At 40.5% G+C, this 16,817-nt stretch overlaps 1 protein-coding gene across 1 annotated transcript in view; it reads right to left on the bottom strand.

Annotated features, from left to right (window-relative positions):
- TOLLIP (toll interacting protein) overlaps positions 1-7,514 on the bottom strand; it is a 35,241-nt gene extending 27,727 nt beyond the window's left edge. The window contains exon 1 of the mRNA XM_068399872.1: positions 7,381-7,514. Coding sequence (XP_068255973.1) covers positions 7,381-7,413 — 33 coding nt within the window. The 5' untranslated portion in view covers positions 7,414-7,514. The remainder of the gene's footprint in view (positions 1-7,380) is intronic.
- Between the last annotated feature and the right edge of the window lie 9,303 nt (positions 7,515-16,817).

Raw genomic sequence — 16,817 nt, 5'->3', positions numbered from 1 at the left:
TAAGTCACCCAAATACTGCTCCAAAATAAAATATATAAACTAGTCTCTGTACTGAGGTCCAAAAGGGACAAACAAATCTGTAAGGGAGACTGAAGTTTTCTTACAGCATCTAGGCTGATTTCAGGTCATTCAGTTACCTCACACAAAGCTACATTCTTATCCTGGAATTGCAGAGCAGACATACACTAGCTGTTTTCAGTTTCTGTGTAACTAAATTCTCAAAAGATCTGAGCAGTAAACCCCTCCAAAAGGAAGAGCAGGGAACAGGAGATGCATACGTTCCCATCTTAAATGTTTAGCTCTGACTGAGATCTAGCACACAATTCCTGGTGATATATTCAGTAAAATATCTAGGAGAGATGCTTATTGAGGAAAACACATGACTCAGTAAGTTCTTACGCCAATTATCAGTTGATTCCACATTGATGGAGACAAATCAGTATTGTGCAATCTTTTTATCTGTAAAGAGGCCAATTTATGTCTTCCCTAAAGCATTTAAAAGCAGGCATATAACTGCCACCTCCAAACCTGAATCAAAAATACAAAGTTACATAACCAGAGTTCAATCACAGTTTTTGTTTTTAAAGCAAGGAGAACGTAAGTGACAAGCTTGTATCACTGATCCTACTCAACACCCACTTTAAAACAAATGCACTTCCCTCTACTACAACAACATTTAAGGAAGAATGTGAAATTCAAACCCGCTCTGCCACCAACTGCAGAACGATAAATTAATTCCATTTAACATTTGAATTTTACTAGAACTCTCTTTTCAAGCAAGAGAGCAATAGGACAGTGCTACGAGAACTACAATTTGGAAGACAAATGTTGAGCAGGCATTCATAAAAAATAAACCTGCCTTGTAATTACTTCCTAATAAACTTTATTGACAGCATTGTATATCAAAAATATGAGTTGTCTAGAGACAGAATAATATTGCCCTTCCTATCTGCTGAAACCACCCAAAAGCTAGTTTTCAGGATCTTCAAAGTGAAACGCTGCAGGTATAAAAACTGCATCTCAACTTCTTCAAATTGAAGGCAATGTGATGTTGTGCAGCTATTCAAGTTTAGGACAGGGTTGTCTCAGTCTCACCTTCCTGTTTCTTTTCACTCCCATTTCTTGTGCAACATTAAATGCTGCCCAGGCAATTGTAAAGTACGCTAGCACAGAGGGCTGATCAGAAGAAAGTGAAACAAGGGTTGGAGGGGAAGAAGAGAGGAAGTCACCAGGATCCTTACCTCGCTAACTGATCATGTGAGTATTGGTAGCTACGTAAGGGAGGGAAAGGGAATGCAGACCCAAGGACAACCACAAACACCCAGACTTACAGAACCATATACCGAGACATGATACATTCAGGGAACCATAACTAACGTTTCCACACTAGCAATTACCAAGAAACTCTGATATTAGCTTTCAAAGAAGTTTCATGTCAAAGAGCTTTAAACACCTAGCTACTCAAAACCGTTCTAACCATCCTCCTGTAAATGGTTTTGCTGTTTTTAAGAAAGAGTGAGCGAATGAAAGAGAATTTCGAACTATTATTCCATGTTTTGCATACTAAAGAAAAGATTTGGACCAGACAGGATACATCCAGAGGTCCTGAAAGAGCTAGCTGATATTTTTTCAAGGCTACTCTCTTTCATCGTTGAAAGATCATGGAGACTAGAGAAAGTCCCCTATAACTGGAGAAAGACAAATCTCATACCCAGATTTCAAAAGGGCAAGAAGGATGACCCGAGGGACCACAGGCAGGTCAGCTTCACTTGGGTTGCTAAGAAATTCATAGAGCAAGTCCTTCTTGAAGCCATTTCTAGACACACAAAGGAAAAAACAGGGACTAGGAATAGCCAGCCTTTACCACTGCTTTAAAAAGAAAAAGAAAGCCTAATGAGCCCAACTGCCTTCTACAAAAAAAATTATTAGAATCTGTGAATAAAGAGAGAGCAGTAGGTATCAAAGCTGGGTCATTACAATCCAAATGGGCGGACCACTGGATGGATGAAAAACTGGATGGGTCACTGAGCTCAGAAGTTGAAGTTCAGTGGTTAACGACATCAGAGGTTGGTTAAAAGCAAAGTTTCTCAGAGGTCTGTACTGAGACTAACTTATGTGTCTAATATTTTTCCTTATCAGTAACCAGAGGTGAAGACAGAATGTACCCTTACCAGTTTTGAGGATGACACCAAATCTGGGGAGGATGACCAGTATACTTGAGGACAGGACCAACAACCAGAGAGACAGAAGAATTCACTGGCAGGAATCTCACGAAATTCAACAAGTGCAAAGTCCTGTACTTTGGACAGAAAAATCCCTGGCACTGGTACAGACTAGAGAACAACTGGCAGGGCTGCAGTTCCACGGAGAAAAACATGCAGGTCCTGGCAGAGAGCAAGCTAAACGTGAATGAGCAGAGCACTCTCGCAACAATGAAGCCTAACAGAATACTACACTGGATCAACAAAAGCCTAGCCAGTAGGCTGAGGAAAGCGATTGTGTCCCTTCACTCGGCACTCATTAGACCACATCTGGAATACTGCAGCCCATTTGGGGCTCAGCAGTACATGAAAAATTATAAACTTGAGTGAGCCCAGCAAAGATCCACCAAGATGGCTCCTGAAAACAGCTGTAGCACAAGACTTGTGAGGACATGCTGAGGATTTGTTTAGAGCAGAAGAAACTTAGGATGCACCTTGTAGCAGCCTTCTGGTATCTATGAGGAGGTCATTAAGAAAACAGAGCCAGATTCTCTTCTGAAATGGAAGGCAAGAAGAAAGGAGATCTCAATTGTCAAACTGAGACAGAGGAAGTTTGACATGACATAAGGAGGAAAGAAAAAACTTGCCGGAGGGACAACCACAGATTTGCCCAGGAAGATTGCAAAAAATCTCACCTTAGAGGTTTTGAAGATCCTGCTGGACAAGGCACTGAGCAACTTGGCCTGAATCAAAGATTGACTGTTTTTAGCAAGGGGTTGGACTACATGGCCTCCTCACATCCCTTCTAACCTGAACTGTTCTATGATTCTATAAAAGTCACGTTATAGTATGACACATCCCCAGTTAAACTCCTGTAAATTGTAGTCAAGGGCTCTACTTCAGAATTTCAATTTAGAGATGGACAAAGGAAAGGATATAACAGCAATTAAGTTTATTACATTTACACATTTTTGCTGTTTCATTTTTTTGTTTTGGGCTTTTTTTAATGTTTCTTTCAAATGTCACAAAAATAAAAAAAAAAGTGTTGTGGACTGCAAGGTGCCAGACATTTCTTCTCCTGTTCTTATGATTTTTTCCTGTTACCTGAAATTTTCCATCTACTTTGTCGCTTCCATTACTTCTATATGTCTACCTGTAAAGGCTTTATGATTCTACAGTCATCACCTTAATAGTATTTACCCTTTCCCCCAAGTACACTATGTATATTTAGTCTTGACTAAGTATTTTGCCACTGGATTTTCCCAGCACATCTAGATTTGTCCAAGCCATTAACATTTAAGTATTTGCAAAATACATTCCACAGTGCAAAAGCACAACAGTTGATAAAGAAAAAAAAAAAGTTTGGTTTTACTCGAGAAGAAATCAATAGGAACCATTTCATTACAGTAAAAAAAAAAGATTCCCTTCACTAAAACAATAATTTCAATTCCTGCTAAGTATGGTAGGAGCTATTGTATACAAACATGAGTTAAAAATTAAAGATAGAATGAGTGTCCATAGACATATCAAATTCAAGAAGCATTTACAGCATATCTGAGCTGTGCGGATTTGGTCTGCACTCAATGCAACAGAGGAACAAGATCAGGAAAAGCCATAGAAACAGCTCAAAATAAGGAAACCCATGAGTTCACACTGAGATTAGCATTAAGGAGAAGCATAATTGCCATCAATTCCAGGAATAGACTTCTGATTTTTTCTACTCTACCACTAGACATACCAATACAGATCTTCCTTTCCTCCAAGTCTTGGTTAAAAGAAAATGGCATTGGATGCAACAGAAAACAAGCCACTTAGTGCCTTAAGGTACTTCTCTTACCTGTTAAAGAAGAAGAACTTCAAAGCATTACCAATGCTGCCCTTAACATTTTCTGTCAAAGGAACATGTTCCAGAGATCAGATCACAACACTTAAAAACTAATTCACATTTTGCTTAGAAACACTCAATGATATCTTACTCCCTCAACATTTTAAACAACTTCTGAAATCCAAATTGATTGCAATGTGTCTTTATGAAATTTCCACCTTCACAGATCGGGATTTTAATACTACATATATCATGTTCTAATAAGAAATAAAATATCGAATAAAATACTCAATTATACTCAGAATTATCCACAGAATTATTTTGGTGATGGAACTTCATATTCAAAAATCACTCACGTGACAGCATAACATACATCAATACTGGACAGTGCAAAGAGGAACTGCTTCTTTGTCACCTTCGTTCAGAAAAAGATATCAAATTTCTGAAGAGTCTCGAGACAAAACTTCAAGTAAAGTCAGAGATAACAAGACTTACATAGTTAAATGATAGTATTAGGGCAAGAAAAGAGAAGTAATCAAAAATATATGTATTAGAAGACTTCCAATCATTAGAGCAGCAATTCTTAGGGAAATCAGGAGCAGAAATTGAAGTAGTCCTAGCCTGGCACTTGATCTAATTTTAAAGGACCTGACATATTTGCTAGCATGGTGAATAATCACAGAGATTAATTTTGGGTGTGCTTGGCTAGCTAAGGAATCACAAATATAACGTTTTGGTGTCTCACACTTAACCTGAAGCCTGATCAAACTGTTTATTCTCACTTAGAAAAGGTATCATTTAGCAGCCCTTATATATTCAGCTATAGTTTAGATTTCAAAAGCTGTTTTGTTCTCAAAAGATCGCAAAACATGAAAACACACTAATTCCACAACATCCTGAAAAGAGCCAGAGAAATCTATATTCTAGCAGAATATTCACCAGTAACAGACAGGATGAATTCCAGTTCTGTTTCATGTGAAAAACTAAACGCAATCAGAAATTTTAATTACTCACCAAATAAGCATCGTCACAAACTAGAAAGCACAGGTATAAGAACAAGACTGGCAACAGTATATAAGCATACTTTATTTTATTATCTGCATGAAACGACCTTGAATATTTTCTTGCCTGTTCAAACAGAGAGAGACAGAATGGTTCTTTGCAGCACTGAAGAGAAAATGTTTCACAACCCTTTAGCACCATTTAGTGGCTACTTATTTGTAATGCAGTTAGAATTCTACTTGGTTTTGTATGTACATCTTCCACTCTAGAGAGAATTAAGAAAAACTGGCATGTACCATATCAACATCCTCACCTGTGAATGGCAGCTTAATATTGCATAATTTATTCATTCATTTGAAAACATTCAAATCTCTAAAGTGGTTAAGACAAGGAAGAAAAGTATGCACAACAATGTTAGGAACACATAAAAAACAACAAAACAAAACAAAAAACCAGAAAGCCAAAGTTGTACAAAATAAATCATCATATGCCTTTCCATTTGTCAGGCTTAAATCAATTTTAAGTAACAAAAGATTGCCAAGCAATTATACAGGAGCACCTGGGTAATTCTAAAATAAGACATCTAGAAGAATAACATTCTAAGCTATGAGATGCAGTTCCTTTAAAACATGTTATAAAGATTATAGCCATGTTCAGGAAGGATCTCACTAAAATATTCTCTCAAGCCAGGAAGAGGATTTCACCAAGCCAAAACAAGCAGATATTGAAAGTACTCCACTCAACACCAAAGAAGGTGTTCAGCACCACAGGCAAGTAAACCGTCTCTCAAAAAGAAACACCACTCCATTGCAGATAGAAATATCTGCACAATTTCATCTGACTGCAATCAGGCCTACTGTTCAGCTTTAGCCAAACCACTTACAATTGTTACCAATTCCTTCTATCTCTACTCCCACATCAATCCCCTCAATCTCCCCAACCTTCTTCAAACATGAACTAAAGGATAACTAAAGTGAAGTTACTTTTAAGCAAACTGACTATTTTTCAGGTATTTATACTATTTTGAACAAAACCTGTTACATATTGACAGAGTTCTATTTGGGTGCAATCACACCATCAACTCTCAAACATCAAGCCTTCAGGGATAGCAACTACCTAATTCACAACAGATTCAACCAGAACCGCAGTCGTCGTCTTTTCATACCATCAGGAGACAACAAAAAAAGTAATTCACTTTTCTACCTTAATCCGCACTTGAAACTTTTATTCCAACAGCAGAACCATCACCACAATCAGTTGTAAAAGGAACCTATTCTGGAAGGCCAGACAAATAAGGCATTTTAAGGAATTAAATTGATGACCATATAATATTACTGCCATGAGATAACAACAGCCAGTGATGCAGTTTTTCGAGATTAGCAGTTTAATAATTTACTTCTCTGGTCTTTCATCAAGGTTGCATAGACTCACAAAAAAAGTAGCTGTTTCTAGGAAATAAAATACAGCAGTTTAAATTGATTGTTTAAGAAAATCTTACTTCACCTGCAGAGCCACACCGCATTGTCAATTACCACCAGATCCTTCCAGACAGGAGGAACAGACAGGAACAGCACCTCAATCCAGAGCTGATGTTATACTGCAGTTATACGCCACACAGTAGAACATCCCGGTGTGGGGCAAGATTATTCGAGCCAAACTAGACAATAACACATTCTCAATAAACTATAAACATTAACTCCCAGAAAACTGTTAAATCGGTTTTAAGACTGCTCAGTTCCTCCCCCCGCAACAGACACGCCTACATACATACTACCATTGAATGTGGTTTTCAGCACGTTTCACGTTGCAGCTTTCAGGTGGCAATTTCAGAAGCAGCTACCTGAATCCGCCCAGCACAATCACGAAAACATGAAGCTCTACTCTGCTTCAAAGAGAAAGAGGTTTAGGTTTGGTTTAGTTTAAGACGTTCCCTCCTTGGGAAACCTTAGACGAAGAACGGGCAGAATAGCCTCTTCAAGCCCCTACACGCAGACAAGATGGACTTTCCCCTCCCCTTTCCCAAAGCCTCTTCGCAAGGCGGAGAAGCAGGAGAAGAGGCAGACTTTCCTTCCCCCACCCCCTCTCCCTGTACCACAGCAGTCTGGAGAAGAAGAGAGGTCTTTCCTCTCTCCCCTCTGCCACGGGCCGGAAGCGGGGGAAGGGAGGGAGACAAGAAGGGTGAGACACCCTCCCCACCAAGGCCCACCGGCAGGAGCCGGGCCGAGGGGCAGAAGCCGAAGCCCAGAAGGGTCCCAGCCGGGCCTCACCAGCCCAGCGCCGTGCAGTCGCAAGAATTAACAGGAGACAACCTCCGGAGGCCCCTGCGGCTGACCCCCAACAGGCAGCACTCACCGGGCCCCGCTGAGTGGTGACGGTGGTCGCCATGGCGCCTCCCTCGGGCCAGGACCCTTCCTGCCGCCCCGCCAGGCCGCCGCTGCTACCGCTACTGCCCCACCGGCCGCCGCTAACCGCCACCCAGCGAAGGGCTCCCGGGTCAGCTGACCCCGGCCCCGCCCCCAGCGCCGGGCGCGCCTGCAGCAGCGCATTCCTCCCCCGCCCCTTCTGGCGGTTTCCAAAGGCGCGCCGTGCGCATGTGCTAAGGGAAGGAGGCGGGGAAGGCAGCGCCCCCTTCCTGCGCATGCGCCTGACGACACACTGCGAGGGGAGGGAGCGGGAAGAGCGGAGCCACTCTTGCGCATGCGCTCTTCTGCTCTGCGGCCACCGCAACGCAGCGGAGCGCTGCGAGGAGGCGTCGCAATCGCTAGGAGGCGCCGCAGCGCCGGGGAGGAGTCGGGGCGAGTACGCGGCCCAGGGGCCGACATGTTGGGTAGAGGTGTAGTTCCCCGCCGGCCTGAGGCAAACTGCGCCCTCCCACGCGGAGAGGTTTTGCGTGGGAGTCTGTGGAGCGCTCCCCGCTGGGTTTTCTGCTAGTGGGTGCGATGTGTGTAAGGAAACGACCTTTTGCCTTGCCCGGCCCGTCCTCTGGGCAGCTGGCCCCGTGTTAGTGGTTTTCCAAAGCAGAGACCACAACTGCCTTCAGCCTGCTGAGCAATTGCAGCCCTTTCTACAAGAACAAAAGCTGCTTTAATATTCATCTGAGTGCTGCTTTGTGAGATAAAATCTGATCATTTCAAAGCCTATTTAAATAACTGCTTCCTGTTGTTCCTGCTGCACCAATTTAGCCCTTAATTAAAATTCTAGCGCAGATTTCGGCAGCTGGAAATAGAACAGTGCAATTAGGAACGCTCCAAATATAGCACCAGCTTTTTTTTCCACACTACCCTAACATCTACTTGGAGTGGGAACGGCCTCATCTTTTTACTTGTGTCTTGATACTCAGAAAAATGAGTACTACAGGATATAATTGATTGGGAGTCATTGAACGAATACAGTTGATGTCAGCTGAAAGTCAACCAGCCAGCTGAAGAGAAAGGCTGTAACGTTGCCTCTTACCCCTATCAACATTTCCTCTGCTGGAAGCAGAATTCAGGTCAACCAACAAAACCATTAAGGAAGCAAATCATCCTTCCCTTGCTCCTACCACTAGAAAAGAAAACAAACCTGAAAAGACGTGGAATTTTTCTTTAAAAAGAAGGGTAAATTCACCCCCCGTTTTTTTTTGGTTTTTTGGGTTTTTTTAGTTTAAGTCTCTGAACAGTCTCTTGAGATACCGTTTTTTTTTTCCAGGGAGAAGGGATTAAGTTTCTTGGAGGAAGCTAAAGGGACTAGACTTTTTTCATTGCCTCTTATATAGGCCTTTCAGCAGAGATAGTGTGCTATATGTAGGGGCAATGCAATGTGAAATTAAGCTAAGTGATTAAGAACATTCAGCACTTATAATGTCAGATACGTGCTCTGTCTGTACAAAGCTGTGCACAGATAACAGTTACATTAGTTTATAACAAATGCTATCCACATGTAGCCTCTTCCAGGAAACTCAATTTCTTCATACTATATACACGTCCAACAGAGTTTCAATGATTAAATGATAGAAGTTTCGTGAGCCAACATAGTTAAAACAGTAAGTAAACCCCATAGAGGTAATGGAAGAAGATCAGTGCTTATCTCCATAATTACAATCTTGACATTATGAGGGCAGGTTGGAAGGAAAAGAGTGTTAACAAGCCTCATTGCTATTCTTATGTCTGTAACCACACGAGCTAGGAAATTAGTTTTAGGTAAGTCATGGGCAGTTACAGTTTTACTTACCATGGATTTCATTCTAAGTAGTAATGTGAAATCAGATTGTTGAGATTTGTTTTCCTCATAGAGAGATACGCAGTGACTAGAGTGAACATGGTGCCTTCTTGACAGCACCACCATTTTCTAACTGCATCTTCTGTTTTCCTGTTTTATTATTATTCCCAGGAAATCCACATTGAATCTAATCACTTATTTTTAATCACCATTTTTAATGTATGCAGTAAAGGATCTGTTGTTAAACAAGCCCCCCCTCTCTCTAGGGTAAATTAGTCTCGGAAGGTGGCCTGGAAACTCTACAAAATACTGGCTTTGCCATCTGGTGGACATCCACAGAACAGCAACTAGCCTTCGACCAGGAGAGACAGGTGTGTTTGTTTCCCCAAGTGCGCTATCACCGCAAATAGGGAGCACTGGTGCAAAAACATTAGGCAAGGCATCTGATGTCAATGTAGTAATTAAAGTGGGAATGTAAGCCATGGGAAAGGTGAGAGAACAAAAGTCATAAAACCCTGTTATTTGCAACATACGGGCATCATTAAAAAAAGGTTGGAAGGTAATTAAAGAAGCTATAATGACAATAAATTGCATTTATCTTGTAATAAAAATTTAGACGTCAATTTCTCTTGTATAATTTTTTCACTCTGATTCCCAGTCTCTTTGTTCTTCCCAGTTCTTCGTATCTCCCTCCCAGAATCTCCCCTACCCAAATCTGCCCCTTTTTTCCATCATCCCATCTGTTCTTTCCTAAATGCTTCTGCCCCTTTTGCATCTCCTTTCCATCCTCTCTTTTGCTTGACACTCTGTTTCATCTCCTACATTTTTCTATTTAACTTTGCTTCCTGCAGATTTGTTGTAAGCAAGCCCCACATTCCCTGAAATTTCACCTGGAGCTTTCTGTTCACATTTTTTATAACCTCATCTCCTTGCTCCCAGCTATTGTCTGGGTAAGAGGCAATGCATGTTTCTGAGCTCTCCATGCCACTTCCCCAACACCAGGCCAAATGCCAGAGATGACTATTACCTTTGCTGAAACCTTTGCCTGGTGGGCTCACTAATACTGTTTATTTTCTGTAACCAGTTGCCTATTCTTATGAAATTTCAAAGAGCTTAAGAGATTAAGTAAAAATTGATTGAAATCGGACAGCAGTTGGAGATGTGTAAAGACAAACAAATACACGTCCACATAGTGTGGCTGCTTGAAAATGATCAAATAGGCATTGCTGCCTAGGCTGGCTCCAGAATCTGAAAGTGTAGATACCAGCTATGCTTTTCTTCATAAAAACATAAACTAATGTCTCATGGAGGGGAGGAGGGGAGAAAGAGAGTAATGCACGTGATGCTGTCCATACTGAAGAACAGTTACAGCAGAATTCCTGCCCAATTACTTTGGTGCTTGTTCACAAAACCAGAAGGGACACTTCAACAGTTGAGGAGAGTCTGATGCTATGGGGGGAGTGAGGGAACACGAAGCTCAGTAGGATAGCATCTAACTTTTGGTAGGTATTTATTTAGCACTCAGCATTGGGGTCCCACTCTAAAACCGAAACCGGTCAGATCTACAAAAATGTAAATAGTAGTAATTAGTATGGTGGGAGGACTACATTTGTACCTCTTTAATAGTGCCCTTTTAGGAAGGTCAAGCCTCCCAGTTTATTTAGGTAAGATACATAATAGGATCCTTCAGTTAGGAATTGCACTTCAAACTGCTTGTTAGCTGATCTGTTTCCCAGGGAAAGCTCACAAGTGAACTGGGTGGTTACATTTTATGCCATTTTTTCTGTCAATAATGAGTATCCCTCATGATACTGGGGGAGATCCCACAGTCATTTAAACCTGGTTTGTTTATCGTGGCTTACAAAGATACTGGAGTCACAGGAATGTGTTTTAAAATGCACTCTTAGCTGAACTAAAGCTGGTGCATAAAAGCAGAGTAATAAATCACAGCTGTGATTTGTTTAGTTAAGAGATCTGACCCTGCAGAGATTGAAGAGGGATCTCACAGCAAACTACCAAAACAGGTTTTGGGTTAAGTTTTATAGGTGTTAACAAGCACACAAGAATATTGTGGGATACCTATGCATTGCTTACATCACTGGCTTGGGTCTCAGGCAAGATCAGCCCTTTTCACCATATCCCCATAGGACTTTACATGCCACACAAAGGTACGATACTGTTGCATGGGAAAAAGCATCTTTTGCAAAATACAGAGCCCAATTCCACCATCATTTCTTATGCAGTCTCCCAAAGCTGACTTGAAGTTAACAGCAGGCAAGGGTGACAGTGGAGAAGGTCAAAGGGATCCACTGCTCTGTGGATCCAGCCCATACTAGAGTGGAAATGCAGAAAAAAGAAAGGGATGCAGCAGGCTTCAAGCTACGGAAAAGCCCTTGGAGTCCTAGTGTGCCGAGCACAGCTTCTCAGGATGTATGTGGTCTTATATAGGTGCTGGACACAGCACCAAACACACAGCAACAGAGTGCAATGCTAATCTTTTGTTCATGGTACCAGCTCAAGCGTGGTGATGTACAACAGAGCTGAAACAATAACATGGAAGTCCCAGATGGCATTCAGACTGGCTGTAACAAACAATAATTTCCACTTCAATAGCATGCAAGGTACTCACAGTGCACGGCAAACATTAATTAATCCTCACAATCCAGTTGGGATGCAGGAGGATTACATCCCTCATCATGAAGGAAAGATAGCTCCAGCATGAAACGTGGCAACTCTGTAACAGCACACAACAACATTACCCAGGAATTTCAGCTAGGATGCATAGTGCACTGAAACTGCAAGGGAATTCAATTGGATAGACTGAAGAGAGAAAGAATTAAATACAAACTGAAGCTCAAAATCAGCACTGCATCCCTCCCGACACCAGGCCATGAAACAGAGATGTTAAACAGCAGGCAACTTACCACCATTGCAACCACCGCATAATTTCATACCCCAGCGTTACAGCTACTGATTGAGCTAGATGAGTATTGGCAAAAGTGTTGTTCGAGCAATTGCGGGGGATTCTAGCAGAAAAGCTGAGAGCACTGCCGAGCAGCTAATAAGTGGCTGTTCTTCAGTCACGCTGCACTCAAAATAGCCTTCCAACAGAGGAAAAGCAAATTCTATTGGCTTCAACACCTGGCTGAGCAACTTAATAAGGACAAAATTGAAAGTTAGAGCTGAATCATTATTTATTTTTAACTACATCTTCATCACACAGTCCACTACAAAATGGGAGTTATTTCATTTCAAATCAAGCTTGTGCCAGGTTTTTCTGTAGGCTCATTCAGCACAGAGGTGAAAACAATTTCAGACAGCAGCTGCTTAAGAGGAAGAGAGCAATCTACAATCATAGGAAGATTTTTTCCCTTCTCTCCAGTTCCACCATGCTCTTCCTGAATTGTATTTCTTAAGTGTATTTTTAATGCACAAGGAAAATTTTAGCAGTGCAAAGACTGTATTTAGTGTTATTTGGGTAACATGTAGATTTCTAGACAGCACTTCAAAAGAGATGAGCAAACTGTTATGAGAGCAAAATGTCTCTGTCCTGTCCACAATAGACACAGAAAACAGCTTGTTCCTCTCATTGAAATTACTTTTAATGTATTTGAAACTTGCTATTGTTTTACCTCTTAGTTTTCTTTTTCAGCTGTTCAGATGAATGTCAGTCTAAACCAAATTCCTTCAGCCTTTCCTTATACTTTTATGAAGCCTGATAATTATTGTTGTCTTCCTCTGTTTTTTTTCCCATCAGGACCATACCTTCCTTGAAGTATCCAAAATTGGACACAGCATCCCAGCTGGAGCACAGACAGCTCCAAGGATAGCTGAAGAATTACTAAATGTTTTGTAGGTGATAACACTGGCTACAAATTGCAATTGCTTTTTTTACAGCAGCATAACATTGTTTACTGCTGTTCAGCCTATGATCTATGTCAGCATCCAAATCTTTTTCTGTCATGCTGTTACTGAGCTTGTCCTTCCTCGCCTTATGTTTTTGCAGTTCATTATTCTTGCCTAAGTGTGGTGACCTGTTTGTTTTTATTGAGTTGCATCCTCTCAACTCCTCCTGAAGTTGTTCTACAATGTGTACTTGTTATGTTTGATTGGCAAAAATACCTACCCACAGTAATTGTGAATAAATCAACATGTTTGTTTATTTAAAAAGAAGCTGCTCTCTTCTCTAGAGAGAAGTCTAGCAAATGAAATCTTCACATCTTTTTTATCAAATCAAATTATCCTTTTTAATCTAGATTTTTTTTCAAATAAGAGAATTCCCTGCTGCCTCATTTTTAACAGGACAGAATTCAGAAGTTGTTATTTGAAAATAAAGACTAAAGCAACTTAAATTTTGGCATTCTAGTATCACAGAAGGAGGACGTGCAGCATCGTCAGTTGCTGCATCATATTTGAACCTAGTACCATGCCAGTCTGTGAGTAGATACTGTAGGAATCCTGTTCATGTGCTGTATGATTTTCCATGTGTTTCATTTTCTTTTCTCTTTTCTTCTTTTTGCCTTGCCTTGCCCTGCTTTGCCTTGCCTTGCCTTTGCCTTTAACTTTGCCTTTCTTCTCAGAAAAGAAAATAAATATGTAGAAAAATGAAGGAATTTTTTTGTCCACTCACCAAATTTCCCCTCACCAAAATATAAATTAAGAAACAGAAGGAGAGAAACAATGAAAAATAAGGGTGAAATGACATAGGAAGAAGTGACAACGTCCTTCAAGAAGTTAAGGATACTATTTTAAAGTAATGCTAACAAGCCCAATTTTTTTTCAGATTTCTTCCAAATACTTCATACTCAATTTGTTCATACTTTTTGCATTTGGTCTAATATTATGTGTAGGCACAAGCAGTGCAAATGTGAATCTGTGCTCAACATAACAAACATTTCCCACTGGTTCAGGTAAGGTACAATTCCCCACACTCATAGTAACGGGCAAAAATTCTTTCTCTCCCACTCCATTCCCAGGCAAGAAAACACTGCTCTTCTGCTTACTCAAGTTCATTATAGAAGTCTTTGCTTAGATGCAGCAAAACACAGGTTTTCTCCTTTGTAATTTAGCTAATTTGTTGCTCATCCTTGATAACAAGATATACATGCAAATCAATATGCTCTCTCTCTCCAACTGCTCCTTTTTATAGAATAAGCACCAATTTTTTGTGTGTGCAAAAGGATTGAAGGGACAAGGAATTCTGCAAGTTAAATGTCATACTTTCTCCCACTGGGTATTTCAATTTTATAGATATTAGTTTTTATAATTAACAGCGAATATTATGAGGACTCTATGATAATAGTGGCTTTCAATAGTGACATTTAGCAGGTTCTTTCTCTGATTGGCTCTCCCTTTGTGTCTTTGTATTTGGTGCCTAAGTGCCTGCAAGGAAATCATAATTTTCTGTTAGATGTTTAATCACAAACCTTGCAAGGAAATTTGCTGTTTTCCAAACAGTGCAGAACTAACTTCATTACCACATTGACACGCTAGATACACTTGTCAGCTCTGAAGTCCCATCTTCTTAAAAGCCTCTAGCCTATATTCCCTTTGGAAAATATTACTTTAAAATAATACAATAGCCTCATTTACTATTTCCGTCTTTCCTCCAGAGCCTTTCTTGCTGAATGTGACAGGTTATGGGGAACAGGGTAAGTGGCACAGAAATACACTTGGTGCCTGCAGTGAAAGGATTCTTATATGTACTGGGTCTGGTTTCTTTGTGGTCAGATCCTCAGTCTCCTTTGAAGTCAGCGTCGATGTACAAAGAGGGTTTGGAGTTCTCTCCAGAGCTGCCTTACCTCAGCCTCAGGGAAGTCAATAGGAGCTGCAGGAGTTCAGCACCTCTGAAAATGCAGCATATTTGGCAACTTTTTAGCAGGTTTCTTCCAACAACCTCAAAGTTGTTAGGCTACTAGAGACAGTGCTGAGGAAAAGCAATCAGATACTGAGCTAGCTGTAGCTTCAGAGTTCTCAAACATCTGGACTGGATGAGTCTACATCTCTAGCTAAATATTTCAAGCATTTCCAGACTCCTACTTCTGTTCACTGATCATTAGGTGTCACCATATACTGTGTCACCTTAGTGTTCAGTCACAGAAGTATCTGAGTGAAAAAGAAAATTAATTTTCTCCCTACAAGGGAGACTTCTAATCAGGTATTAGTCTTGTGTTTAAAGCTAATTGTTTTAAACACAAGAGCAATATTCATCTTGTTAGACTTGCTGAAGATCTAAGTTCAGTTTCCATAGGCTCTATGATCTCAATAAGCAATTTGATCCAGCCATGCTGACTCTCCACTCCCAAACAAGGCAATATTAACACACCTGTTGTGTGCTACACTTCTGCGTGCTCAAGGGCAGGATCTCTGTGTCAATAAACATGCACAGAGTGTTTAGCACAAAAGGTCCTTTTGGTCAAGGTTTTCAGCACTTACTGCAATATGTAATATACATACTGGAATTTACAGGAAGAAATAACAAACCTAATATTTAGAAAGTGTACTTCATTCTATTTCTGAAAGACTGCAGAAAGACTTAGAAAAATGGAAGTGTATTTTAAGATACAGGACATGCAGGTGGTGTAAGCACTGGTGCCACATGGGAGCTGCCAACAGGCTCCTTCATTACAACCAGCAGGCGAGGTTTCCCCTGTGGCCAAAGGATATGTGCAGCACACCACCGGCCCGAATACCAAGCTGAATGTACAGCACAGCACAAGCCTGCACCTTCTCAGGTTAGCTGTTCTGTAGATCACTAACTTGTTAACATATACAGTGGTCTAGTTAGGATAACTGCAGAAGTATGTGTGCATATGAACCTTCATGAGACCTCATGTACACCTCAAGCTGTCTGCAAGGATGCACTTGGAAAAAATGAATGCCAGAAAAAGTAATGAATTGAATCAAACAGTGAAAATGAAATAAGGCAGATAAGAAACGCTAGTTTTCATCACCTTTGTATGTAAAGGTTTCAGTTTAAGAAAATTGCTGTTTAAAAGCAATGAATTGCAGAAGTGTGCTTTTAACTGATGCTGTAATAAACTATAAAGAAAGCAAAAGTTTATATAACACACAGATATAACATATCTGTATAACACATATGCTGACATACCTGTTTCAAGTCACTTCTTGCTTGTCTTCCCTTCTGCTGCTTTAGCATTGTGTAGCATTTTCTGGCACATATGGTGTCTTCAACGCAAAGATGTTGTCACCTGACTGTAATTGTACAGATTTCCCCTGCAGGAGTTCAGCCCTACAGCTATATTCAGAACATCAAAAATGTGTGAATTAAAAATATGACTTTGATTTTTTTTGTGATAACCAAGCACATAATTTTATTTTCTTCTTTTTTTTCTAAAACATAGGTGGGAAAGACAGAAGCACCACAGGATTATCTGAGCCTTCTATACATCATTCATAAAGACTGCAAACTGTAGAAAGGACAGTGCTGCGCATGTGATTTTTTTGCCTCATTCTGGTTCTTTATCCCTAATTTAACAGAAAACCCTTATTTTTGTATGACCTGTAAATACTGCTATTGAAACAGTTTATCAAAACCAGAGATATTTGTTTTCTCTATGTGCAGAATTCAC

Source organism: Nyctibius grandis, chromosome 4 (assembly GCF_013368605.1).
Source record: "Nyctibius grandis isolate bNycGra1 chromosome 4, bNycGra1.pri, whole genome shotgun sequence".
NCBI classification, from domain to species: domain Eukaryota; kingdom Metazoa; phylum Chordata; class Aves; order Nyctibiiformes; family Nyctibiidae; genus Nyctibius; species Nyctibius grandis.
The sequence above is the reverse complement of the archived record's forward strand: the minus strand, read 5'-3'. Positions and strand labels throughout refer to the sequence as shown.